Source organism: Ambystoma mexicanum, chromosome 7p, assembly GCF_040938575.1.
Source record: "Ambystoma mexicanum isolate Mex_15411 chromosome 7p, UKY_AmexF1_1, whole genome shotgun sequence".
NCBI classification, from domain to species: Eukaryota; Metazoa; Chordata; class Amphibia; order Caudata; family Ambystomatidae; genus Ambystoma; species Ambystoma mexicanum.
The window spans coordinates 635,775,844-635,803,492 of NC_090939.1; the positions used below are offsets into that span (position 1 = coordinate 635,775,844).

General features: G+C 45.3%; 1 protein-coding gene and 1 long non-coding RNA gene across 2 annotated transcripts in view; one reads left to right on the forward strand and one right to left on the reverse strand.

Moving 5' to 3' along the window:
- Window positions 1-27,649, reverse strand: part of LOC138525982 (neurofilament medium polypeptide-like) — a 708,053-nt gene that overhangs the window by 327,796 nt on the left and 352,608 nt on the right. The window contains exon 4 of the mRNA XM_069636274.1: window positions 4,391-4,450. Within this exon, the coding sequence (XP_069492375.1) occupies window positions 4,391-4,450 (60 nt within the window). The remainder of the gene's footprint in view (window positions 1-4,390; window positions 4,451-27,649) is intronic.
- LOC138526212 (uncharacterized) lies at window positions 17,826-25,713 on the forward strand. The gene is made up of 2 exons (XR_011283522.1): window positions 17,826-18,245; window positions 20,740-25,713. It is a non-coding gene; the product is annotated as an uncharacterized lncRNA (long non-coding RNA).

The following is a 27,649-nucleotide window of genomic DNA, read 5'->3' on the forward strand; positions in this document are numbered from 1 at the left end:
AGTGTAACACAGTGTGGTAGCCCAACAGGGTTTATGTACCCCGTCAGTTAGCACGCTGTATTCAGCTGTCACAAGTGGTATGTCTAATTCAGAAATCCTGGCAACGAGCCCCCAATCCTCTAAGTAATTTCAACCCGGCACTCCACCTAAGTCAATGCCTAGCGTGTGATGCACAGCTGAAACCCTTAATTATTTATTTATGTCTATAAGTTCTTTTATTTCACAATGATGTACCACTTTTATCACGCCCCTCTCTTTGAATCCCCCCCCCCGGTCCCACTGAATTAGGAATCAGGCTGGTTTGCAAAGTTAAAATATTTATTTTAGGTATTTCACAATATATATCACAGTATTTTAATGGTTATACAATGATCACCAATGGGGTGATGTCACACTAACAATCTCTTTAATCTCAAGGAGTAATGAGAGGAAAAATAATGCAGCACAGAGGTAATACTTTTGGGTGGGTTCAATCAAAATGCAATGTGATTACTCTTTCCCCCTGCACACTACTTAATACCCCCAATATGCAATATAAAGAGATGGAAGGGGAGAAAACAGGTTTCAGGAATACAGAATTCAACAAAATAGTATCAATCCCAATTTTCCCCCAGCAAACACAGAGAAAAACAGAATTGATTGGCAAACTTGTCAAAAATGGTTTAAAGTTGGCTTTGCATGAATGGTAAAAACACTGAAAATGGATTTAATTCACTGAAATTGTTTCAATACTAGTGGGAGCTGCTTTGTATGGTATCAGACAAACACTAGCAATGATTATAGAGTAACTAGCAAGTAGAAAACTTAATTTTGATGTCAGGTGCAATGAACAGCTATTTCACACGTTATAGATTTGAGCCAAACGAAAAATTCGCCGCAAGCTTTTCCGCGCGCGGTAACCGCGATTGCGGAAAAACTATAAGGAGTTGAGAGGCGGTTTTGGGTTCATTGGAAAGCTTAGGATGTTAGCTTCAAGTAGACACTTCTTTTCTAGCATAAACGGTGAAGAAGTTATGAAAGTTTTTGTAGAAGTCGTTTTTTTCAGAAAGAGGCAAAATTGCAAAACAAGAATGCGCTTTTAAAATTACAAGCAAGGTTTCTTTACACTAGGGGTAGACTGTGAAGATTCAAACTACACGACAGCACAGCCACCAGCCCAGGATATCTCTGGTTGGTTTCACCTGCCGAGATGCTTGCATTTCTTCAGAAAATATATATCAGTGCAAAGATGATTTTTACACTACTATTACAAAAAGACTATAGGATAAGAGAAAGAGTTCAGGCAAGACAAAAAGATTTTCTAACAATGCAGTTCTGGATATAAGAGAGGATGAATTTGGATAGGGATGACTTATGGACAATACATATGCTAGTGACAGTCCTATACTAAGGATACTCACTACCAATGTTTGGACAGAACCGTCAGGGATTCAGGTCAGTCAAGATTTCCGTACAGGAATTCTGCTAGGCACACCGGACTGGACTCAAGGCGCTCTGGTCTGCAATCAGCAAGGCATTCTGGACACCGCACGGTTGGACTGGACTGGATCTCACGGGCTCTGGTTCTGGTTCGCAGCTATCTGGTCACAACGCGGCTCTACTGGGTTGGATCTTTGGATTCTGGCAATAATTCTTAGCAGGAAAGCAGCTACAGCACAGCCAGGCTGTTCTTTGGTTCCCCTTAGAGGTCTGGGGTAATTTCTGGTTTCTGGATTTGTAAAGGCCAAGCTGAGAATGGTTCAGCTTTGGAAATGGAATTTTCTGCTTTCAAAGTTCTGGAGTCTGGAGTCTGGAATATGGATTTCTCTTGCAAAGTGCTCCACCAGCAGTCGGTTGGTGGGTGAATGTGTGTGTCCTTGTGAGCCCACAGCTGCCTCTATTTATGTGTTTCATAAGGGGTGGGTATGCTGAATTATTCTAGGCACATCCCCTGGGTATTCTATTGGCTAGGGTCTTTCCTCTCCCTTGATTGGAGAAGAAAACAGAGTGTCATCATGACGATGGCCCTCATTACGACCTTGGCGGAATCCGCGGTGCTAAATGCACCGCGGAGCATGGCGGAAAGCCGCCGATAGCGCCATGGGGGTTGGCGGATTTACCACCCCATGCCGACCTTGGCGGAGCGGTAAATCCCCAATCCCCATTTTACCCTTCCCCATTCCCATTCTTGCCCCATAGGGTATAATGGGAGTGGGGAAGGAGTTAATTACGCCGCCGTAAAGTACGGCGGCGTAATTAACAACGAGGTCCCTTAGCGCCATGGTTTTCTCCGCCCGGTAAAACCAGGCGGAGAAAACCTCCATGGCGCTAAGGGAACTCGTAGTACGGCGGACGGGTCCGCCGCGATTAGCGCTGGCGGAAACCCACTCCGCCAGGGTCCTAATGAGGGCCGATGTGTTTTATGATCCAGAGAAAAACCTCCCCTTTGTTTTTGCACATGAAATCTACTTCTCATATAATACATATTTACAATTTTACAAACTTGATAGCAATAGCATATCTATATCACATATTTTGTGGAGCAAGTATTCATCCAAGCCCCGTCGCTGTGAGAGCTTGGGCCTGGATTTGGCAACTTTTCGCACTTTTGGTCTGGAACCCAATGTCTGATTTGTCCACAATTTTATACATATGTGCGCATGATATCTGGGCATAATCATATGAAGTTTCATGCTTCTGACATTAATACAATTGCTACAGAACCAGACTTTTCACTACGCCTTCTCAGAACATCGCACAGAGTTCTGAGTCCTTTTAAAATGTACACCAAGAATTCACATTAACAATACTGTAATTTTACAATTTTTACAAATTCTCACAGTCCTTTGTCAGTCCTTTTAAAAAATATACTTTCTGTGCTTTAAGAATCAACAAAAATGTCTGTTCCTGCCTCCAAAGTTTCTGCTGGCTCAAGACAATCCCCGCCTTCTCCCTCCAGCAGAGGCTACTGTTGACACTTGCAATCTGCATATCCTTTCAGCCAAGGAAGTCCTTTGTCTCTCCCAGGAGCAGCAGCCCAAATCTCCTCCCCTCTTCATCAACACCTGAATGTGATTTCCTGGCTTTTGGTGGGAAGCAGGAGAGATGCCTTTTGTTGGGGCAAGCTGGGGAATTGGCTTTGTAGTTGGTTTGGCTTGCATCAGGCTGACTTTAAAAATCACTTGGTTAAGTTTTTCTTTGATGAAAATAAACTTACAATTTTAAAACAGGCAAACATAACTCTAATTCCAATCTCTAAAACATAGAGATTAAATAGTTGCAACCTATATTACTTTTGATAGCAGGTCACTTAATTCCAACCATTTGATTTTAACTGCACAAGTTTAAGTTTCTAATGCAATTACTGACAGCTGTCATAAAGGCGGCCAGTGGTACTGCGCCCATATCCTGACAGATTTTTACAGGCAAGCACACTTTTTAATGTGGATAATGTGGATATTCTGGGCTGAAATCAACACCCTCTTGAGGTACCTCTCTGTAAGCGAACAGCAGGCATGGCAGGAGGAGATCTCATTTCCTCCTTAGAGGCTCTTCCAAGGCGCCTAGCATGCCCTTGAGAGTTTTATTAAATCTCTCAACCAGAGCATTGGTCTTGGGATGGTAAGAGGTGAAGAACTTGTAGGTTACCCCGCACTCTTTCCACATGACTTCGGCTGCATCTTGGCGCACGATGGGCAGCCGTCAGTTCCGTGACCTGTGCCGAGACACCAGAGACACAACTTGTGTGGGCCAGTTAGGGACATCTTGGTGCCACAATCGGTAGACCGCTTGAAGCCAGACACTCGTGTGACCGACATCTCACGTCGAGGAATTTCCAAAAAAGACGTTTTCTGACAAATACATCGAAGATAGTAGCTCTGTGTTCCTAAAGCAGCGTGTTAGCATACGGAAAAAAGTATCTGAGATCGGGGCGTAGTGACTCACTACTTATACGACACCTCGGGTCATGTCCAGAGTCGACGACGAGACGCCGAGCAAGACATGTTGAAAATGTACCGAAGCAGAGGAGCTGGAGGGAATATCTATCAGATGAGGAATCTGCGGGACAAAAGCAATCCATTGAAAAAAGGAACTGAGGTCACGGGCACAGCGCCTCAATATATACTAGCCCAACGTCATGTCCGTTATATGTGGTGCATAGAGGCATCGGACAGAGCCAACTCCGAGCTGTGCTATGGCCACTGGTGGTGGAAACGTCTCAGAGAACAGATGTGCTGAGAATGGGATTATCATAGATTTGGAATCCATAGAAGAAAATCATCCATTAGTCTACATGACCTTTACAGACAAGAAAGGTGAGTTCCCAAACAGTGTCAAAAGAATTTGTATGTGAAAATGAGGTTCAACTTCCAAACGTCAGGAATGATACATAAAATCTAGAGTTACTTACCCGTTTTTCTGGTGCTTTCTCTTCCTTTTTTTCAACTATGGCCTCTGCTTCCGGTAGAGGCTAGAAAATACAGAATACCAAAGTAGTCATGGAGATTAAAAAGACAGATTGACATAGTTATATGACTTTGCAGGTAAACTGAAGGGAAAGCAACCACATTGCACACTTCATGGATATTTATATTTGTAGTTCTTCCTAGCACTGTACCATCAAAGATTCACACTATTGCTGCATGATAAAGCGCAGCAGAAGTGAGGCATAGAGTCAGACTAAGCCTATGTTTCCTTTTAGGCTCCTGTGGAGAATCCCCGCTCCTGTACTACCTGGGCCTAATGGAATCCAACATGGTGGTGTTCAATGGCCTATGGAACCTGGCAGTGTTGTGTTGACTGGGCATGATGGAATCAGCCCCTCCTGTATCAACTCGGCCTACAGGATCTGGCAGTGTTCTATTAAGTGGATACAATGGACTATCACCCTGCTTTTTTTAAATGGGCCTAAAGCTTCAGTCCCTGATTGGTAACCTGGGCCAATCCTGGATGAATTCTCACTTTGTCCATCTAAACCCAGCTGAAACTGAAGTACTATTCTTTCACATCTTTGTCCCTATCTCCCCCCCCCCCACGCCCTGCTGTTTCATTCCCTCCCAAAGAAGAGGAGGTATGTGCCTTTGGTGCCACAGCTCTAATAAAATCAAACCCTCCAAAGCCCTTCCGTGTGCAGAAGCAGGATTACTTGAACCAGAACTGTCTCTATTGGGAGCAGTAGTGGTAGGTAAGGGCACAGTCATCATTGCTTATCTGAAGGTCTCCCACTCCTCTACAGAGAGCTGGAAATGAGGAAGGTAGGGTAAACCTCACAATGTAAAAAATATCTAGACATTAGAAAAGGTATTCATAAGGCTATGGAGGATTTCTAGATGTCCAACTTTAATAAGGAAGTGCTTATGAACACCTGCTGGGATGCACTGATGGCATACACGTGTGCAGTACTAGGCTAGGGGGTATGCTTTCTTTCAATGTTAATGTTGACAGGTGGTCCTGCCCCCATTTCTGCTCTTAGCCCTGCCTGTTTTCCTTAGTCCCGCCCCTTTAATATCAATGTAATATAAAGTTGATATTCATTTTATATACATTTAATGAACCCCAACATTTTTGATTGGCCCCACATTTTTGTAACATTTTTATATCATATGTACATCAATTGTAATATAATTCTTTATATAAAATGTAATTTTTTTTGTTTTTATTTATTTATATTTGGTTTCTTTCAAACCTTTAGCAACCGACAGTAAAGAAAAAGACAACATATAAAATACAAAGTAGAACAATGTATAAGAAATATAAAAGAAAGCGTAAAACATCCGTAATAAAACATAGTCATTTTCATTCCTATAAACAAATTTTCATCCTAAACACTCCCTACTTCAAAGTTTAAGAATGCCCAAGATTTCACAAATGCGGCTATGGCCAGGCTATCCGACATTTACTGAGGATTCAGGAGTCGTTTCCAGACTTCTTTCGATTCAGAATTTCTTCTTTTCCACCTGTCATCTTTAAAGTAATGTATTCTTTCCCAACGCATAGCCAGGCATTCCAAAAACAGGTGCCTTACCGACTCTACTGAATCCTTGCTACAAAGCCTACAGGTTGGGTCAGATGGATCCATAAGCCCTCTCCTAATCTGTACCTCCTTTGTGGGGAGCAAGTTCCACCGTTTCTGCATTAAGAGACTACGGGAGAACTTGCTCCGAAAGAGCGACAAATATGGTGCAATAGTTCCCCTAGGCTTATACTCATGGCTAAGATGTTTCAAAGAAGGAAAGCCATGAAATAAGTGTACAGTGTTCACCAAATCTTGTTTGTCCAAAGCCCTCTTTACTTTTTCTGGATTCAATACCAGAGTTCCAGTGTCAAATCCTGTTAGGCAGAATCATATGCAGTACCTTTTGGGAACACCACACACAATTAAGACTACAAGTGTAAGTACAAATTAACCTTTGGTACAAGTCTGTACTACTCAGTAAAGTGGTCGCGATGGCTGAGCAGCCAGACTTATCTCAAGAGTAAAGTGAACAGTATCAGAAGTTACACAAAGGACAGCAATTACTATGGTTCAAACAAACACTGATTCAAGGTTTCTGAGTAAAAGAATATACATTTATTTACAGCATCAGTTATAAAACAGTTCACTAATATAAAACAGCAGAAAATCACAATCTTAATACACTACACCACACCCAATCAATTCTGGACAAGTTAAGCTCAAAATGAAGTGTGAGCAAAATGGCAGTCCATCAATTTAAAAAGGGAGGGAAAGAACAAGGTTATCAAAAATAAACAACACCAACAAGTGATAGGCAGGGCAATCTAGAAAAAGGCTTACTACAACTAGGATTCAAATCAATAGGCTTGGGACAATGTTAATGGTTCAGAGTCTTTGCAGAAGTTTCACACAGTTCAGAGTAGTTTGCGGTTAAGTCTTTGCCAAGAGTTCAAAACGAAGTTGGTTTGAGGAAAAGTTGTTCAAAAAAGTAGAGAAGGACAAGCCATCGGAGAGGCAAAAGATTTAAAACACTTTCACCGCGGTCGGAACGGAACGAACGACCAGATTTGAACAGTACCTTAGATAAAGAAGAATGCTGCAGCTGAGGCGGTAGTTCCTGGCAGTTCCTGCAGGCTCATGGTTCCTGAAGCGGCTGTCAGACTGACAAGAAGGAGGAAGACTGGAGGGTTCTGCGCTGTCCAGAGAAGAAGCCAGCAGCAGAGCAAAGCGTTGAATAAAAGGTGCGCTCCTTAAAAGCACAAAGGGACTCTCTTTCACTGGCTATCCGGTTTCCTGTAGCACAGCAAATTCGACCAGGCTGAAGAGGTGGTCCAGGGGCTTTGTGAGCTGGTTGGTCCCACCAGGCTCAAGGGGAGAAGATTCCTTGCGGATCTTCACTGTCGTCGGAGTTTCAGGCGATTCAGACCTGCAGCAGGGCTTCACCCAGATGTCCAGTAGTTGCAGCAGTCGTCTTCCTTCAGCTCCTCGTTGGTTCTCTCGTTCCAGTGGCGGCTCTGCCTTCCAAGTCTCAGAGACCTGCTTTTAAGCAGTTTTCCCCCATTCACACAGCCTGGTTGTCAATCACACAGCAGGGTGGCTGTCCTGGCAGGACAGTCACCTAGCCAATCAAGCTAGAGGGCAACTTGGGTCTCCAAGGAGACCCTGTGCAGGGATCCTCAAACCCCTCCCTCACATCCTGTCCACCCAGACACTCAGGGCCGAAGGAGGGCTTCTGTGCAGAAGCCTACCAAAGGACAGCGAACAGGTTTGGCGCGCAGAGTAAAACATGAGAAAGACCTTTACAAAAAGAAATGGCATATAAATCCAACCAGAACCAAATAAAATTAAACGGGGTCCAGCGGATTAAAGTTCGAGGATACCACCATAGCCTCTAACAGTACCGAGGCTATTTTCATAGCTTGCGGTAAAATAAAAATGGTAGATACTACTGCAACCAGCTAAATCTTAGAGAAACGGGAACGAAAAAATGTTCCATGAGAAACAGACAAAAGGGATAACTATTAACCCTTCCTGTACTCTATAGAAGATAGTTTGTACTGGGTCTGTAAATTTAAAAAGACTAGTAAAAGTCAATGGCAACTTTACATGTTCTGGGAGACAGTAGTCAGTGCCGAAAAATGTAATTTAATAGTGGGAAGTCTAAAAAGACAACCCTGTGTCACTGCACTAAAGGTGCTGTGTGACACACAGTAAAAAGGTGACGCCTATGAGTGAGACTCCATAGTCCATGGGCACAAAATGTGCAACAAATAACCAACAACACTTGTAAGAGTGGGTAAAAAGACTCACACTCTTACCAGGTGAAAAAATAAATCCTAGAAATCCAGCAAAGCTGCTGAGGGACTCAATAGGTAAGGGAAATTAGCCATTCTGGAGAGTTCTCCCTAACAAATCCCAACTTCTTTTAACACGGTTTCGCAGTTGACTCTCAATTTTCCCAAATACGTGTCTGAATTAAGGGAGGAATACCCTCTCCCTTTCAGAGCCAATCTTGCCACCATATATACATTGTCGGATTTAGACGACTGTATTTTCTGCTCCAAAGATAAACTCTACCATTGGACCCTTACCTTAAGGGAGAGGAGGCCCAGCTCATATCTTATGGCTGCCACAGGGAGTCCATTTGGCACCCCTAGTACCTGTCACCATATCTTCCCCTCTAATGTGTCTAGCCAGCCGTAGGTCTTATATGGCCAATGGTCTAGACCATATAGCAACTTGAGTACCACCTTCCCTTCGTGAAATTGGATTCCTGTCCTTACTGAGAATTTTCCGTATCTCTTGTCAACTTGAACCAGCTGATTCATTAGACTCTGGACTTTAAGGGTCAGCATCAGTTGTATGTCCCTGAAGGGCTTTTGCAGAAAAATGGAAGCCCAAAAATGTTAGACTCTCTGCACTTCCCACTAGGTACTCCTGACACTTCGACTGCCTTGGTCCCTGTTTCCTGCCTCTCGATAACGCAAGGATTTATTGTAAGTCCATTTTCTTTGGCATATTTCAAGAAGGCACCCAAGCGCCTCCTAATCCCAAACCTCGAGCAATCAAATAGCAGGAAATCATCAGAATATGACACCCATGCAGTTTTTAAAGGTCCCAGCTTAGGTGATATTAAGGCTGCTGGCTTTAGGGTCTCTCTTATGTCTGAAACAAATAGGTTAAAGAGGCAGGGAACCAGTGCGCATCCCTGCCTCAGTTCTATGTCAGTACGTATTCTACGAGAGAGGTCTGCTGCTTGATATAAGCAAGCAAATATTCCCGACCTCTCGTGCAGCACTACTACGAACCTCAATAACCCTGTTGGCAATCCCCACTGTTGGATTTTTGCCCATAGTCTGTCGTGGTCAACACAGACAGATCTATCAAGGCCACATAAATGGTCAGGTTCTGTGTCCCCTTTGTCCGCTCCTGCAACTCCCTGATTATGGCACTGCTAATGTTGGTTGAATGACCCCTACGAAAGCCCGTTTGGAAGCGATCTAGCCTCCCTGTTGATCCTTCCCATTCCACAAGATGACGCAGCCCCACTCCTGCAAAGGTTTTGCCTTCTACGTCCAACGGGGAGATTGGCCTGTAGTTCTTTGGATCCAATTTGCCACCTCTCTTATAGATCGGTTCAACATGGGCTGACTTCCATGTCTCAGGGAACAAACCACTGTCCATGATACTCTTAAATAATCAACCAGGTATTCTGGTCTCTCTTTAGTACATCATTAGTGATCCCACTTGGGCCTGGTGCCCGAGATGTTTTTCGCCCTTTTAATCAATCTACTAAGTCTTGCCAGATCTAACTCAAGCGCATAGTCAAATGGTTCTGCTACTTCCTGATCTTTAATCTCATCGTGTATCTGTGCTTTACCCGTTGAATACAGTTCCCCAAAATGTTTCACCCATATTCTCTCTGGAACTGCATTCAATTGGCACTGTGCCTGTGATTGGTTTAATAAGTTCACCGTGGCCCAAAAGGACCTGGTGTCTTAATAAGATTTTGAGCATGCAGCATTATCATTTTCTGGATTTTACAGTAGTTCTTATAATTTTGATTTAATGCTCAGGATTTTCACTTTTTCTCAGGGTGGTCTTCTAAACTGTTTTTTATAGACCTCAACCCCTTTCTCAGTATTCGCCTTCTTAGAACTAATTCCTCATTATATTTATGTACATAGACAATATTTCTCACCTTCACTTGCTTTTCCCCTTCAATCGATATTGTCTCTGTAATTTTCTGACAACGTTTCAAGGTAACCACACACTCCGAAACATGCAATTTTCCTTTCATACGATGTAGATTGAACAATACTCCTCAAACCATGGTTTAAATTGAACACTGTCCTCACTGTCCATTTAGTCTTTTTCCCCCATTGACCAGAGCAAGATCCTTAATAATACTGCGCCCTACCCTTGTGTAGCATATTTCAAAGGTTGTGCAGATCATACTGTGGTCACTCCAATTATTGCAGACCACTGCTAGGTTTGGGCAGGCCTCAAGCAGCTTGTGGTCCGCAAATACATAGGGCCTCATCACACGTTGTGCGCTAAAAATCGTAATTTACCGGCATGGCGCTATTAACGTGTCCGCCTTGGCAAGAGGGCGCTAATAGCGTACCATTACAAGTACGTGGACACGAGCATAGCGCCATGCCGGTAATGACCCTACCACCATGCCGCTAAAGACCCCAAAAAGACCCTTAGCGGCACCGATGAAAGCGCTGATAGCACTTCCGACCTCCCGCAACATGCAAACAGCGGTCACCGCTAATAGCGGCCATCGCAATTAGCGGTCACCGCAATTAGCGGTCACCGTTAAATAGCGGAACCGGAAATAGCGTCATCACACAGGAACGGGAAGGAGCACGGCGGCCATCTTTAAAAACACAATCCATTGCCATCCTCTGCCCCCTGGACCTGTTTTGAGAACTTTGCTATTAGAAAGCCACAATGATACCCTCACCATGCCTAAGGCTATTAAAAAAACAACCGACTGCCAGCGCAAGGAGAAGTTCACCAACGAGGAGCTAACAATGCTCACTGAGACCCTTGCAGCGAAAGCCGACGTGGTATTTGCGAACGACATGCGGCGGGAGACCCTGATCCGTAAGAAGGCTATCTGGGCAGAGATTGCCCTGAAAGTGAGTGCAGTGGGCACCACCACCCGCACTGTCCGGGAGTGCAGAAAGCGGTGGGATGACCTCCGCCTCCGAGTCTGCCGCATCCTGTCTGCGAACCGCAACATGGCCAGAGGAGGTGGAGCCGATTCGCCTATAAAATTAAAGGAGTGGGAGGAGACCTGCGCCAACATGATCAGTGTTGAATCGATTGAGGGAGTAGGGAGCATGGAGCATGGTGTGGCAACTACATCAGATGGAGGTGAGTGTACATATGAAAGTATGCACTGTGAATGTTGAGATCCCCCCCAAATGTGAGCCCAGATTCACCTCATGGATGCGCAAACATCCATACATGCATATAACCCTGGCCATGTCAGTGCCAAACCCAAACACACACACATGCACGCATCACCAGAGACAAGTGCCACACAGAACCATGCATGGATGACCTACTCAACAAACACATCACCTGCATCCCTACCAATGAAGTCCCAATGCTCACAACTGCATGAATAATGTATCCTGCATGAAGTACATTGAAATGTCACCAATGCCATCCCCCTCTTTGTCCCCGACAGGCTCACATACAGATAGTGAAGAACCTGGCACTGCAACTCTGGCACCCCCTGCCACGAAAGAACCAAGGCCACAGGACACAGGGGACACCCCCACTACATCAAGGGGCAAAGGGAGAAGAGTTCCCATGCAGAGTGTCAAACATCGGCAGAGCGCAACTGCTACCATACCGCTGTCCACAACAGCAACAACTGCCCCACCTTCAGAAGTGAACCCCTCACCACAGATTCCAGCCACGGAGGGCCCACCCTCTGCTGCCACAAGTTCCACAGGTGAGGCGGCAGCCACAGCGCCGCTCTCAGATGTGGAGGACCCGATAGATTTCCCCATGGAAATGCACACCCCAACCCCCCCCGAACCCCTGAGGCAACTCCACAGCAAACACCTGGGTCCAGTGTCCATGGCCAGTCTGGCGAGGACAACATGGGAGGGTCCAGTAGCCCACCGGTGGCTTCACCAGATGTCCTGGTTGCAGAGGAAGGTGCAGCAGCCACACCACGGGAACGCCACAGTGCCCTTGAACTGGCCAGCAGCAGGCAGCGCCAAGAGGACATAACTGTGCTGGTTGGGCAGCATGTGGAAGAGGCTGCCCGTCTCAGGGGGGAGATAACAGAGACTGCCAGGCACTCAAGGGAGGCAATTAAAGCCTGCACCAACAGGCTGTGTGGAGAGATTTGCCAACTCAGGCAGGTCCTCACGCGGATAGCAGACGCGATGCACTGCCAGTTCCCACCACCACCACCGGGACAGACAGCCACATCATCATCCGCCAGTTCGAGGCAGACAAGCCCCCTCCGCCACTTCATGCGCACCACCAGGCGCATGTCAACCCAGCCTCCTAATACTGGTGGTGGCAATGGGGAATACGGACTGCAGGGTCAACCTTCCACGTGTGCAGCTGTACAACAACATTGTGCCAGACACATAAGGGACTGTTGTGGGGGGAGGGGCGAAGGGTGTTTTGGGATTGTTGTGGGGGGAGGGGGGAAGGGTGTTTCGGGACTGTTGTGGGGGGAGGGGGGAAGGGTGTTTCGGGACTGTTGTGGGGGGAAGGGTATTTCAGGACTGTTGTGGGGGGATGGGTGAAAGGTTGTTTCGGGACTGTTGTGCGGGGAGGGGGGAAGGGTGTTTCAGGACTGTTGTGGGGGGAGGGGGAAGGGTGTTTCGGGACCGTTGTGGGGGGAGAGGGGAAGGGTGTTTCGGGACTGTTGTGGGGGGAAGGGGGAAGGGTGGTTGGATGGTTGGGGACATGCACTTATACATCTTAAAATTCCTTAATACACTGGTGATTAATCAAAACACAGGCTTGGACTTCTTCAGTGTGTATGTGTACTTTATTGGTGACAGGGTCCATTGTGCGCTTCAACACAGACACCAGTGCATTACTACCCATATCCATCGTACAGAGTGAAACCATGTTACTCAGGAAATTTGGTTGATCAGATGCTGTCTCACATCATGTCCCTCCTGGCCATCGCCTCTTGCATGACCTGCATCCCCGTCACCTCCGTCTTCATCACCATCATCATCCTCATCAGGTGGTTGCATTTGAACGTCAGGGGGCAGTGGCACATTCCATCTGATACACATATTGTGCAGCATGACACATGCCATGGTGATCTTGGCCACCTTCTCATGGCCGAACAGGAGAGCGCCACCCGACCTGCTTATGCACCTAAACTGTGTCTTCAAAAGGCCAAATGTCTGCTCAATCACGACACGGGTTTGGGTATGTGCACGATTGTAGTCCTCTTTGTGCCGGTCCTGTGGGTTCTTTACAGGGGTAAGGAGCCACCTCTTCAGGGGATAGCCGGCATCGCCTGTATGGGGGGAAGAATGGGGACCTGTTACTGTTCACCTCTGGAGCGGCGTGTACATGTCACCCAAATCACCTTTGCATTCTGATTGAAATCCACGACTACCAGCATGCATGCAGACGATCTCTGCGACTGCAATGTGCAAAGGTGTGCTTGACCCTGCAAGTGGACATGCCTGATTCATGCCTCCGACAGCAATTGACATGTCCTGGGTGAGGCCATGTTTTAGGTGTTCCTGAGCCCAGGCATATTTGGTACCACACCGCTAGTGTACTGCCATTCCGACATTGATGTTGCCATGCTGTGTAGCATCACTTCACTGGTGCTATAGGTGTGTGGTTCAATGCTATGGCTAGGGGCGATCCCTTTGCATGCATTCAAGGGCACATTTCCGTAATGATGTTGTGCTGCGCTAATACTGTATTACCATCTTGACGCCATGTTGCTGATTTGTGTATTATGTGGTGTGGCATGATGTGCAATGTGGATGGATGTGTAATATTCGTAGACCTGGATTGTTCTCTATGTTGTGTAGCTTATAATTGCATGTGGGTTCTTCTCAAGTACATTGCGGCCTTCTCTGATGGACATTGGTGTACATCTGTATGTCCATTTGTCCTACGGACAACAGGCTACACCCAGTTGGAGTATGTATCTCTCCCCCATCACACCCAGTTGGAGTAGGTGTCTCCCCCCCCATCACACCCAGTTGGAGTATGTATCTCTCCCCCCCCAATCACACTGCCATGTGCTTGACCTGCTACTCACCAAGTAGCCACGAACGTTGTCCGGCTTATCGCTCCATGTAGCGTGGTATGGTTGAGTTCCGCAGGACCATGGAATCCTGGGTTGATCCGGGAAATCGGGCACAACAATGTGTGAATATCTTGTTAGCGTCACATACCATTTGGACATTGATGGAGTGGAATTGCTTCCTGTTTCGGTAGAGTACTTCATTGTGATGTGGGACCACCAATTCCACATGGGTACAGTCGATGGTCCCAATGCAACTTGGGATGCCTGCCAGTGAATAGAAGCCAACTTTGGTGTTTGCGATCTCCTGGGCAGTCCGTGGCATGAATATGTGTTCAGGTGCATGCTTCAGGAGGGCATCGAGTACCTGGTTCAGCGTGCATGAGAATACTGGTTGTGAGATGCCATGCATCTGCCCCACTGTATGCTGGTAGGTGTCTGTGGCCAGGAAGTGGAGCACGGTCACCACCTTCAGTAGAGGGGGGATGGCAGTTCTGATGTCTATGAGGCTCACAATGTCGTCATGTATCATGTCCACGATGCTGGTGATGGTCTCCCGGTCCAGACGGTACAGGGTGTGTATCTGCTCAGGGGTTAGGTTAAATGGACTGGCTCTGATCCTGGGGATTGGGGCCGGCCTCTGTGGTATGACTAGGTGCCCTGGTGGTGCTTGCTACGCCTGTCTTGCCCTCCTCCTCCTCCTCCTCCTCCTGCGTCTCCTCTGTGCTGCCTGATGTTGTTGCTGCTGCACTGCAATTATGTCCTCCAGCCCATGTAATGCTGCTAGTATTGGAACCATCTTGGTGTGGGGAGGGGCGTGTGAAGGGGTGTGGTGTGCTCCTTTTGTGCTGCCACAGTCTCCATTGCCTCCACCTGTGCTGATTGTGTCCACCTGTGGCAGGTGGGAACACTGCTCAGTTCTATTAACGGGTGGTTCGCGATACCGGTATTAGCGCCATGCCGGTAAGGGGTTTTTGGGGCTTTACCATGCCGCTATTTGCATGTCCGCATGGCTTGTGATGGTGTGCTATTAGCGGCATGGCGCTATTTACAGGATGAAGGGTCGCGCGCCCGCGAACTAGCCGCTATTAGTGGCACCGTACTTAGCGGTGCGCTAATAGCGGTAATCCGGGTCGTAATTGGCATGGGGATTTAACGATACCGGTATTCCCTTACCGGTAACGTTAATCCCTTACTGCACAATGTGTAATGAGGCCCATAGTCTAAGACTGATGTACTATTTCCCCTTTTCCACGTGTGTGCCCTTTTATCCGACTTCCCATCTGTACAAGTGATCATATTCCCAAAGATGTCATTGTTGCTGCCCATTTTAGCCCCACCAAAGTCTTAAAGGTTTGCAGAATAGGGTGCAAAGACACATTTCCTATATCAAAACCCAGGACGAATTCTGGGCAGTCTGCTTTAAAATCACCTGCTACCAGGACCATACGCCCACATTCACATCCCTCCAGGCAGTTATTGTCTCCTGAATTTGACCCAAGAAAACGTTTATATCTGCCACCCACGATGTCAGTAGATGTTCATCAACAGAAGCTTCAGTGAAAGGTTATCATTTTCCAATTCTATGGCCAAAATTCCGAATGGTGTGTTGGGGATAGACTTCACGAACAAACCCTGGCCTGTATGAATTGCTACTAGCAAGCCTCCTGAAGGTCTGCCTACTGCACCTGCCCTGGCTGCCTGAAAAAAGACTTCATAGCCATCTATTGCTGGGCAAGAGACAAGCCAAGTTTCCTGTAAAAATATGCAGCCATTTTCTTTCAAAATTGTCTAGGCTTCATAATTTCCCTCCAAATGTAAGAAACCGGACAACCCCCCTGCTGAGTGATTGACAGCCAGGCTGTGTGAATGGAGGATTTTGGCATAAAAAGCAGGACTCTTGGGCTGGAAGTGAGAGTTGCCACTGGAACTGCAAGGAACTGAAGAGAAGCGGAGAAGAAGACAGCTGCTGCAACTCCCGAGTCCCGGTAAAGCCCTGCGGCAGTCCTGAGCTATCTACCCTTCAACGACAAAAGAAGATCCAGTCCGGAGTCTTCTTCCCTTGAGCCTGGTGGGATCAACCAGCTCACCTTCCACAGGCAGAGGATCCTCTTCTTGGTCGAAATCGCTGCACACAGCTGTATTGGTCCGGATAGCCATCTGAAGAGCCTCTCCTGTTTTAAAGGAGCGCACCTTTTATTCACTGTTGCTTTGCTGCTGCTGGCTTCATCCCTGGGTAGTGCAGATCGCTCCAGACGTCTTCCTTCTTGTCCCCACAACTGAAGCTTCAGGAACCGTGAGTCTGCAGGAACTACCAGGAACAACTGCCGTAGCACCAGCTCTTCTTCATACGAATGAGGTACTGTGTCTGACTTCGAGGAACTAGGGTGAACCCTTTTCTCCTCACCAAAGGTTTGTCCTTATCTTCCTTCGCTCTTATAACTTTTGCTTCCCTTTTGACAATATCTAAGTACTCCAAGCAATCTCGAATCGTGAACTGTTCGAACCTTGTGATCCTTGACAACAGGACCCCTGTCCTATTGACACTGGCACAGGCCTATTGACTTTTATCTATGTTTTAGAAAGTGTCTCTTGATTCTATCTTCCTTGACAAAAAGTATTGCCTATGATTTTTGTCCCCAACTCTCCTGTGTTAATTCATGTGCTAAGTGTGTTTGACTACTGTAACATTTCTTCTTGCGGGTACGCTTCTCTTTCGTAAGACCGAACTGTCATTACTGTCAAAAAGTGATCGCGTAACAACCCCCGGTAACGTCTTTGTTTCACAATACCGGTCTGTCAAATACAAAGGTACTTACCTTGAATTGTTCTGCACAAGGGGAATTGGTTGTGTGTAGTGTATTTGAAGTGTGGTTTTAATTTAATAGAAGTGAAGTGTTTTGTGAACAGATGGTCCAAAAATAAATGTACTTTTACTTTTTAACCAAAAACCTTGAGTCAGTGTTTACTTGAGTCCCGGTAATTGTAGTCCTTTGTGTAATCTCTACTACTGCTCATTTGCTCTTGAGATAAGTCTAGCTGCTTCGCTACTGCTTCCACTATAACTTTGTAGTACAGGCTTGTACCAAAGGTAAAATTGTACTACCACCTGTAGTCTTAATCTTGTGTAGTGGTCCCTAAGGGCCTTGCCCAGGATTCTGCCACACAGCGGCGCGAAGATATCAGAAACAGGGGTGGCAGTGAGGGCAGGGTTTTGCTCTGCGACGCTCCTGAGCTGATGCAATACAGTCACTCAGGGTTTTTGAAATGACAGGAATTCTGATTATTCACACTGGCATTTCTGCATTCTGCAGACCTCAATAGTGAACACGTGGGGACTGCAAAGAAGGGGCTTTTATTTTTAGCTCTACTGAGTCACCTCTGCATGACAGGACTTCTGCGATGTTCTCTAACAACTGTAAATACACACGGAAAGGGGCTTATTTATGGTCATCAGGGATGGGAGGGCTATTTTCAGATTCTGATAGAATGTTGCCAGGGTGATAGAAAGGAGAAACGAAAACTCAGCCTGGAGGGACAGGGCTAATTTTAGATTCTGCTACAGACACACAGGAAGCCAGCGGTATTTTTTTTTTAAGACCAAGCAGAAAATACACCGGGTGCAGGAAATCTGGGGTTTGGTGACAAGTTTAGATGCATCTTGCCTCTGAAACTATGAAGCAGCAGGGGGAGGGGTTTGTGGGTCATTATCCCTTAAAAGCTGCACTTCTGAAGGGTGCAGGGACATCGCCTGAAACACGTGTGAATTTATACCTGGAGTTGAATTTTATGACAACTGAGGCCATCATTGGAAAATACCCTGTGTGAAGTCTCATGCTTGGTAACTAATTGACAGGGGCTGCTGGCAGGACCTGTGAGGAATCTGGTCTATCTGAAGTTAATTGGATCTGTCACAGCTCTGGGGCACTGGGACAGAGGCCTGCAACCCCCTGTCGGGCATTGATTGGAATACACCCCTGTGTTTACTAATCGGATTAACAGTTGACTTCAAGACCCTGGCTGGTAGAGCTTAAGGTGAGTTGTTGTTCAAAACCATTTAAATGTAGAGTTATTACTATATAATAGTACCATTGTTAGTGTTACTACGTGGTTTTGTATTTTTTTAAATGTACCATTTCAAAGCACCCTGTATAGGTGTGTTAGACAGCATGATGTCTGCTAGAATGGGGAATAACAGCGCCCAACCGGGTGGGTGCTAACGCTAATGAAGTTGGGCGGGATACCACCCAACTTGTGATCAGGCCCTTAGCATGTTGATATAAGGATTTACTTATTATACAGTTTCTGTGTTTTGAAAGTAAACTTGGATGTGATTAGAACATCTGCTCACCCTTTCCTTAAGCGGAGTTGGGCATGGATGTGCATGGCGATGGTTCACATCCTGAAGACTCTGTCTAGAGGATCTTAGTCTTTGAAGGTTTTTTAAAAGACTGCACCGGTTAGTGGTACAGACTACCCATAGGCATTTCGGTCCTTGTAATTGTTCACGCAGGGTTTGATCTACAGACAAATGTCGTTATTAATGCCCCGGTAAGCGCTGCTGGGTGGCGAAACATTGGCGAGTGTCTCACCATTTTAAATGTGATGTAATAGAGCACGCCTAAGAACAAATATGTGGTTGTTTTCTTTACAGGGGGTTGCTGTATGTACAGTTTTGCAGCGATGTACTCGCTGATGCCATGAGAAAGCCGTTGATGGCAATCTGACCTTATGCATGATGAGCAATATTGCATTGGGGTTGAGAATAAGAGTATTGGTTATTGTGGACTGAAGTCTGTTTTACACTGATGAATGTTGTCAATTAAACAATGTAATTGTTTGAATCCTCTTCTTGATGGTGGCTACCATCGCCATATTAATTGCTATAACTGGAACAGGAACAGGACACAGAAATGTTGGATGCTTTTGTTGATGAGATGGCTACAACCATCAGACATTACAGGTTTAATCAGGCCAAATAAAAATCAGGGCATTTCATAGAAGCAACGCTGATTATGCCATGGGGCAGGGGAATATACTTAAAAAAATGTGACTGTGTGTGCAAAAAGGAAGATTCAGGACAAAAGATCCAGACTGGAAAAGGAGGGCTTTTAGACAGCCTGAGGGGGCAAGTACATGGAAAGAGGCATTCTAAGAAATGCAACTGTAGTTGCAAGAAAGCCAGGGGTAATAAGAAGAAGGCAGGTATGAGGTCAAACTTATATAGTGAGTTGAAATCCCAGCTTCACTGTACACCCAAAGTGTGTGATCCTGTGCAATTACTTAAGCCAACACCGATTTAACTGTAAAAAAAAGGGGGTCTTATTGTAAATAATGTGAATTTTTTAACAATATACAGCCGGTATATATATAACTCTGCACACCGGTAGAGATATTTTAGAGCAAAATGTAATCTTTGCAGGGTTCCAACCCTCCCCAAATCAAGGAGTAAGGTCCTGCATAGCACACACACACAACATATTTGTGCATATATAGTGCTTCTAGAGCGCTTGGTGCTACAGATTGTAAAATATTTGAAGAGTGCAAATATTGAATGCGGCAGATTGATCATTAATCACAGATCGATTATGATCCAATTTGACACCCTTGGGATTTTTGCAGGCCATGCACGGTGGGGTTCGAGTTTTTGTCAAAGGTCACACATTTTGATTAAGCAGTGTAGCCGAAATTCTTTCACAGAAACTGATTGAAATGTCGAATTTATTAGGTGGCCAAGTGCTAGGGTGTTACCTTGGACTTAAGATGCGGCCGCTGATGTTGCAATATGTTATTTATTGCTGGGGCTGGAAAATTGTATTTGAATATTTCCAAGCGGTTATTGGCAATGTGTAAAAGCCGGCCTCATTCAAGTTCCGATTAATGTTTTAGCTAATGTCTAATCTGGCAATTGGATTTATTTTGTGTTTTCAAGTATGCATTACAATTTACATTATTTGTTTTGTGTGCACAAGGTGGTACAATTTACATTAATTGGTCGGTGTGAGCAAAGCGATAAAAAGCTTTTGTGCTTATATTCTGCATGCAAGGGAACCTCAGAGGGTTAGGACACATCTTTTACATGTAGAAACTTCAATGGGGTTGCTAATGCGCACAGCACTTTATCTGTTAATTGTGAGATAGAAGTGTGATACCGCGTGGTAGCCTTTTTAAAATACACTTTTAACTCCAGCCGTGTATGGCACAATACTGACAAGCTCAAAATTGCGGAGCTTTGTGAGCTCACAATTCCGGCAGGCCATGCATGGTGGGATTTGAGTGTGTGCCAAAGATTACACATTTTGATAAGGCGCTGTAGCCATGATTCTTTCACACAAACCGATTGAAATGTCGATTTTTTTAAGGGGGCAAGTGCTAGTGTGTTACATTGGACTGAAGATGAGGCCGCTTACCCTGCAATATCTTGTGTATTGCGACAGATGGAAAATTGCATTTCAATATTTCAAAGAAGTAATTGTCACTGTGTAAAAGATGTTTTATTCTGATTTTATATTCTCTTTGTATTTTTTAGACACACAACAGCTGGATAGCACAGCAGGAAGACCATGAAGAAATGGAATGTGCCACCCGAAAATTGGCAGCCATTAAGGTTATTGAGATTTATGCATATGATTCAACAAATTCTGACTGTTTGGAGGCCCGATGAGGGGATCTGTCACGATCCCTCAGGGCACCATGCATGTACCCTTATGTATGCACAGGCATAGGAGAGAGGGAGTCTGGGCTCAGTTAGTTGCTGGTGAGTGCAGGAGGCTCCTGCTCAATGAAAGGGCATGGAAGATGCCACAACCAAGATGGCTGTCGGCTTTGGACTTCACCCGGAAACCAAGATGGCCCCCAGAAGTCTCCAGTGCTGTTTCTGCAAGCCACGCGGTCTAGAGGCAAAGGGTGCAGCCTGGGTCTATAAAACCACGTCCTGGGCTACAGCTTGCCCTTCGCGTTATCACTGTTCACTTGTTCAGCAGCTAATGCTTACTGCTCCGTTTCGTTCTTCCAGCCCGTGCCTCCCAGCATACTTACCTGATCTGCAAACCAGAGCTTCAGTCTTCCATTGGCCATACTTACCTGATTTGCACACCAGAGCTTCAGTCTTCTATTGGCCATACTTACCTGATCCGCACATCGGAGCACCAGCATTCTACCCGCTGTGCTTACTCGATCACCATTTTCGGATTGCATACTGGGCTCCTCCTCGGGGCTCCGCTGGCGTTCCCCTGGAAAACCACAAAGACAAAGTGGTGAGAACCTCTCAGCACAGGGACACCGTGCCAGCACACAGTTGTTTCCTAGCTTACCTGACAATCTTGGCCCTCGGATCTTCAGTGGCAGCAGGCCATAAGCCAACCAGCAAAGGACAACAATAGACTTTAAATAAGCAGGACATTTCTCTGCACAGGCTACGCCAAACATTCAAGAGGCACATCACAGTACATAGTGCTTGCTTTGCAGACAAAGCCTGCCTTACCTTTAACAGCCGAATCCTGTGTGCCAACACAAGGACAGTAGAAGAAGTCACAGAGGGGCTTGCTCCTTGCCCCCAGCATCAAGCGAGTCGAAGCAGGACTGGACCGCACACCCACCAGTGAATAAACTGGATGGGAACAACTTTAGCTTGCACGCTTGGGTGTATATCTACAGAAATTGAGGTGAGCCAGCCTGCCAGTCAGCATACCAGGGGCATCGGGGAGAGGGGAGGTCTGGAGGAATATCAGTAGTAGTGCAGTCAGTGACTGATTATCTCTTATCTATCCCCTTTAGGCTCCTCATCTCTGCTACAGAACCACGACATCAGGGCCCTTCTTCACCAGCACGGGGACCTAGCCAACTACACTACACTGAGGGCATCTCATCCAATCACTCCCCACTACACCGCACGCAGGGCTGTTTTGCCATATGTGTAGCAGTGGGGAAGGAGTGGTTAGGAACTTGCATGTACTCGGAATCAGGAGGCACAATGCTCCGGCAGGGCATCAGCAGGTAAGCGTTATAGAATGCGAAGCCCACATACAGTTATCCCTGCCTGAGTGTCATGGCATCTGAGGTGGACCAGTTAGCAGCCATATTGGGGGAGCTCCGGGCGGAGGTTTATGCCGCTCGCTCCAAGACTAACGCCATGCGTAAGGAATTGGTAGTGAACCAGGAGCACACTGAAGAGCTAGCAAAGTATCTTACTATGCCCCAGGCAGGTCAGGTACCTCTGCCAGGACCATCCGATAGTGCAGCGTTGCCTCCAGCGAACATACAAGTAACCTACCACCCCTTCCACAGACACTTTGGCCCCACCTGAACGCTTCCAAGGAGACATGCACAAGTATGCAGTGTTCATGAATCAGTGCCGCCTTCATTTCTTATGCAGACATGGGGCATTTCCGACTGATGAAACTAAGGTTGCATTTGTGCAATCATACTTGCAGGGGCATGCAGCCACCTGGTCGATCCCATTTGTAAATCGGCATGATCCAATCCTACATAATTTCCCAGAATTCCAAGAGAGCTAGACACACGTTTTGCACGGAGAACACAGGGCCAGGCCCTTGAAAGTGAACTACTCACTGTTAGTCAGAGGTCACAAGACCTCATGGTGTACATTACCAGTTTCAATCGTTTAGTGGCTGAAACCAACTACTCACTTCCTCAAGAAACTGATGGAAAGCACATTTATACATGACAGTATTCTGTTTACTATAGATGTCACAAGTCTATATACTTCAATCCCCCATGATTTAGGACAAGAAGCAAGTGAATGGATATTGCTATCATCACCAGATATTCGAGCTCAGAAAGAGTTTATTCTAATGTTACTTCACTTGATAGCAGAAAATTCTTACTTCCAATTTTAAAATCATTTTTTTCTTCAAGTTGCCGGTACAGCGATGGGAGCTACTATGGCTCCCACATATGCTAATTCCTTCATGTTCAAATTTGAAACAGATCACATACTGACGCATCCGAGATGGAAAAAATTGATACACCTATGGACTAGATTCATAGATGATATTTTTGGAATCTGGGTAGGAACAAGCGATGAACTTGATGAATTCTTTGAATCCCTAAATACAATAGACCAACAGATACAGTTTGCTCATGAATGCTCAAGCACACAGATCCATTTCCTTGATGTATTGGTAGGAAAGAAAGAAACTGGATTCAATACATCCCTGTACCGTAAAGAAACAGATATAAATAACCTACTCCACCGCTTGAGCTTTCATCAACCGGGTCTACTCCAAAATGTACCATTCAGCTAGATGCTACGCATCAAAAGATTCACCAGTGACCCTTCTGAATATGACAGAGAACACGCAGATACGTGTAACAAATTTCAAGCACGAAGATACACAGAAAGGGGTATCTGTCAAGCAATGGTGAGAACTAATTCTCTAAGTCGAGACCATCTTAATACCACAGAGAAAACCAAGGATTCACCAAATTTGGTGTATGTGTCTAAATTCTCTATTCGGCGTAAACAGATCAAAAACTTCATTAAAAATTATTGGCCCATATTAACAGGTGACACAAGGGTGCAATATCTATTTAAAGAACCACCAACGTTTGCTTACCAAAGGAGTAGAAATTTGGGAGATGAACTTGTGTCTACCAGACCTCCGATTAAAAAGCCAAGCACCGACAGGAAAGGAACATTTCCATGTTTACATTGTATGAACTGTACTTTGTTACCAAAGGAGACACAGTTAGCCACTCACGTACTGGACAGAAGATCAAGCTCAAAAACTATGCTACATGTAACAGTATGAACATCATTTACTTGATCAAATGCCCTTGGGTCATGCATCATGTGGGCAACACTAAGAGAATGGCCAAAACACGATGGAGCGAGCATCGCTCGTGCATAAGGAATGCCAACATGAACTCAGCGGTAGCGAGAAATTGGCTAGAGAACAAATTCGATTTGTCACAGATAAGATTTCAGATTTTGGAAGTGGTGAAAACAAGAAACCCACATGAGAATGTGAACATCAAATTAGACCAAAGGGAAACATTTTGGACTGATAAATTAGGATGCCTCAACCCATCCAGCATGATTGATGAGATCAACTTTCAATGTTATTTGCAAATAGATTAATATCAGTACTTAATCTAGTTGACGTTTGTGATGTTTTATTCAGATGAATTTCCTGCTAACCCAATATCAAGATACGTCATTTAGCACGTGGTACAGCTGTGTTACACACACAAGAAAATGTTAGGCTCCCTTATGACTTTTCCGCACTCTTATTTACAATGTGACATGTAGCGACACCTTATTTCTTCACATGTAGGAATCTATGCTTATAGTACAACTGAGATATCTACTTACATACTATATATATAAATGCCTCTAGAGCTAGCCAGCACTACTTCACGAATAGCATACTGTTACTTGCCAAAATAGTGTGGGTTTATCTGACAAATGTACGGATAGAACTGCGTGCTGTGCGATGTTATTAATTGCTATTCCTATTTTTGTCAATTTATAATATGTAATTCACTTTTTTAATACGTGACACATAGCAAGAACAGTAATAGTGTGATTAGGCGCCTGTATCTAATCGGTGAGTGGAGACATGAGTTTGAATAGGACATCATGCAAATAAGGTAACACATTCAGTCAACATACCAGGGTGCAAGGCACGTCCCGGCTCTTGCTCTTCGAGCGAAGCTAGGATGTGAGACGGCTGAGTCATGACACACCCACGGGTGGGTCAGACTCAGGCATCTCAAGCTGCAACCATGGCAACTAGTAAAAGCAGTTGCTAGTAGGACCCTTGCATGTTCTTCACAACACGTAGGTACGAGAAAGAGAAGGAAGGTAAGCTGAAGGCTCCAACAAGAGAGGGGCTTGGCGCATTAAGACACACTTAAGAAGCACAATGATTGACATGCCTGTTACGTTATGTTTGCACATGTCTTTAAGGGTAAAGACTTTAACCAGATTACTTGTCCCGTATTGCGTGCATGATAAACACGCCAACGTTGAAGTAAGTCATACACTTTTTTGGTTTTAGAAATCAAGCGTTAAACGGTTTGTTGATATCAATTCTAACCAGAAGCATATTTCACTTTATTTCACTTTAGGATTTTTTTTATTTTGTTTTGTTTTGAACCTTGTATGGTTCATAGGATTCCACACAAGTGACACAAATAATGAAGGTATTGAGATTTATGTATACTTTGAAAACCTATACTTCTAAAAGAAATCTGTAATGCCGGCAATGCTGAACTATTTCTTGATTTCTATTTGCTTTTTTCCTTTCTTTTTTCCTTTCTTTTTAAATCATTCACACATCAACAATTGGAACGGTGGTATGTAATATGCTATCTAATATTATGTTCATATGCATATGCAATTGATGTTTTGATGTGGAAATTCATTTATTTCTGGAAATCAAATGTTGACTGTGAATAGAGAGCACAGCCCTGACGGAGGAGAAAAATGTTCTCCGAAATGCATTGGCAATATTAAAAGCTCTCATTATTACATCAACCTAGCTTGGTCGTTTGCTATCTTCCAACCTAAATATTGATGGAACATACATTAACTCTGATGTGAAAAAGATATACCCTTTTACCAGGAAAGCACAAGGTGTGGATATACTTTTACCTTACATGCTGCACAAATATATACATATATATATTTTTCTTTTCATTAACCATATGTAACCTCGACATAGAGGTACAGGAGAGAGAGCGACCGTCTAGCAGGGTGTGACACACTCTGCTTTCTGCATATAGTATACTCATCTACTCTGCCTCATTGGAGAACCACTTGCAGCACGTGAAGGTGGTCTTGGAGAAATTTTGTCAACACAAACCTTATGCCGAATTGGAGAAATGTGCCTTCCACATCCCTGAAGGTGGAATTTCTGGGTTTCATCCTGACTCTGCAAGGAATACGCATGGACAACCGTAAGGTGGAGGCAATTCTTCAGTGGCCATCCCCCACCTCAGTGAAGGAAATTCAGAGCTTCACCAATTTTTATCGGCGGTTAATTTCCGACTTCTCCAGTATAGTTCATCCCATTATGTTGTTGCTCTGCAAGAACAAGACCTTCGCCTGGACCGCTGAAGCTGAACAGGCCTTTCGTCAGCTCAAACACCAAATTTCTACTGCCCCAGTGCTGTGACATACAGATCCAGGTCTCCAGTATTTGGTGGAAACCGATGCTTCTAGCGTTGCAATGGGGGCAGTGTTATCACAATGCGACCCTGTGACCAACCAACAGCATCTAGTAGCGGTTTGGTCTAAGAAATGTGCACCCGTCGAATTGAACTATGCTGTGACGGACAAGGAGCTACTCGCTATTAAGGCAGCCTTCAAAGAATGGTGTCATCACCTTCTTGGGGCCTGTCATCCCATCACAGTGCTTACTGATCATCATAACCTGCAGTACCTCTGGACGGCAAAGGCTCAATCTCCCAGACAGCTAAAATGGGCACAGTTCTCTATTGAATACGATTTCACAGTAACATCCCGACCCGGAGTACAGAACGGAAAAGCTGATGCTCTCTCCCGGATAGGCTGGGATGTGGAAGGGAACAATGTTTATGCTGCTCCCAGCACCTGTCGCCATCATTCCCGAAGACAAGCTTCTAGGAGCAATGGACACGGTTTCCTCCGATGTGGATTCTCTACAGGAAGCAATCAGACAAGTGATGGAGACAGAACAAATACAGACCTGGGTCTCCTTGGATCCTCAGCAACGGACGGAAAACAATGGACTTCCGTATTACAGGAACTGCTTGTATTTGCCAGAAGTCAGTATGCAAATTCAAGTCCTGGGGACCTATCATGATGCTCTAACTGCAGACCAGCCAGGCATCACAAAAACTCTCACAAAAATCCAGCAATACTATTGGTGGCCAACCTGGCGGAAGGACGTAGCACAATACGCCATGACCTGTGATTTTTGTGCACGAAACAAGACACCAAGAACCAAGCCCTACTCCATCCATTACCAGTAGCACCGGCCCCCTCCATGCAATAGTTATAATACTGTTTTAGGGCAGTCGATCTTTTGATAATGGTATTTCATTGCCCTAACGGGACCCTGGACCAAGTTTTCTTAGCAAATATAGTCAGACTACATGGTTTCCCCTCTGTGGTAATATCGGATCGAGGAAGCCAATTTGTTTCTCGATTCTGGAAACACTGTTGTGTTCTTGCCCAAATTGACATACGCTTGTCAACCAGCCACCACCCACAAACTGATGGCCAAACTGAAAATACTACTCAGACCCTAGAACAATTCCTGCGTTGTATGTTTACAGAAACAGACAAGTGTTGCGTGGATCTGCTCTGCGTGGCAGAACACACATACAACAACACCACTCAGTTCTACAGGCTTCTCACCATTCTTTGTCTTACATGAGAGGCGCCCACGCACCTCAGCCTATGACCCACCCACGTTGTTAGGGATACC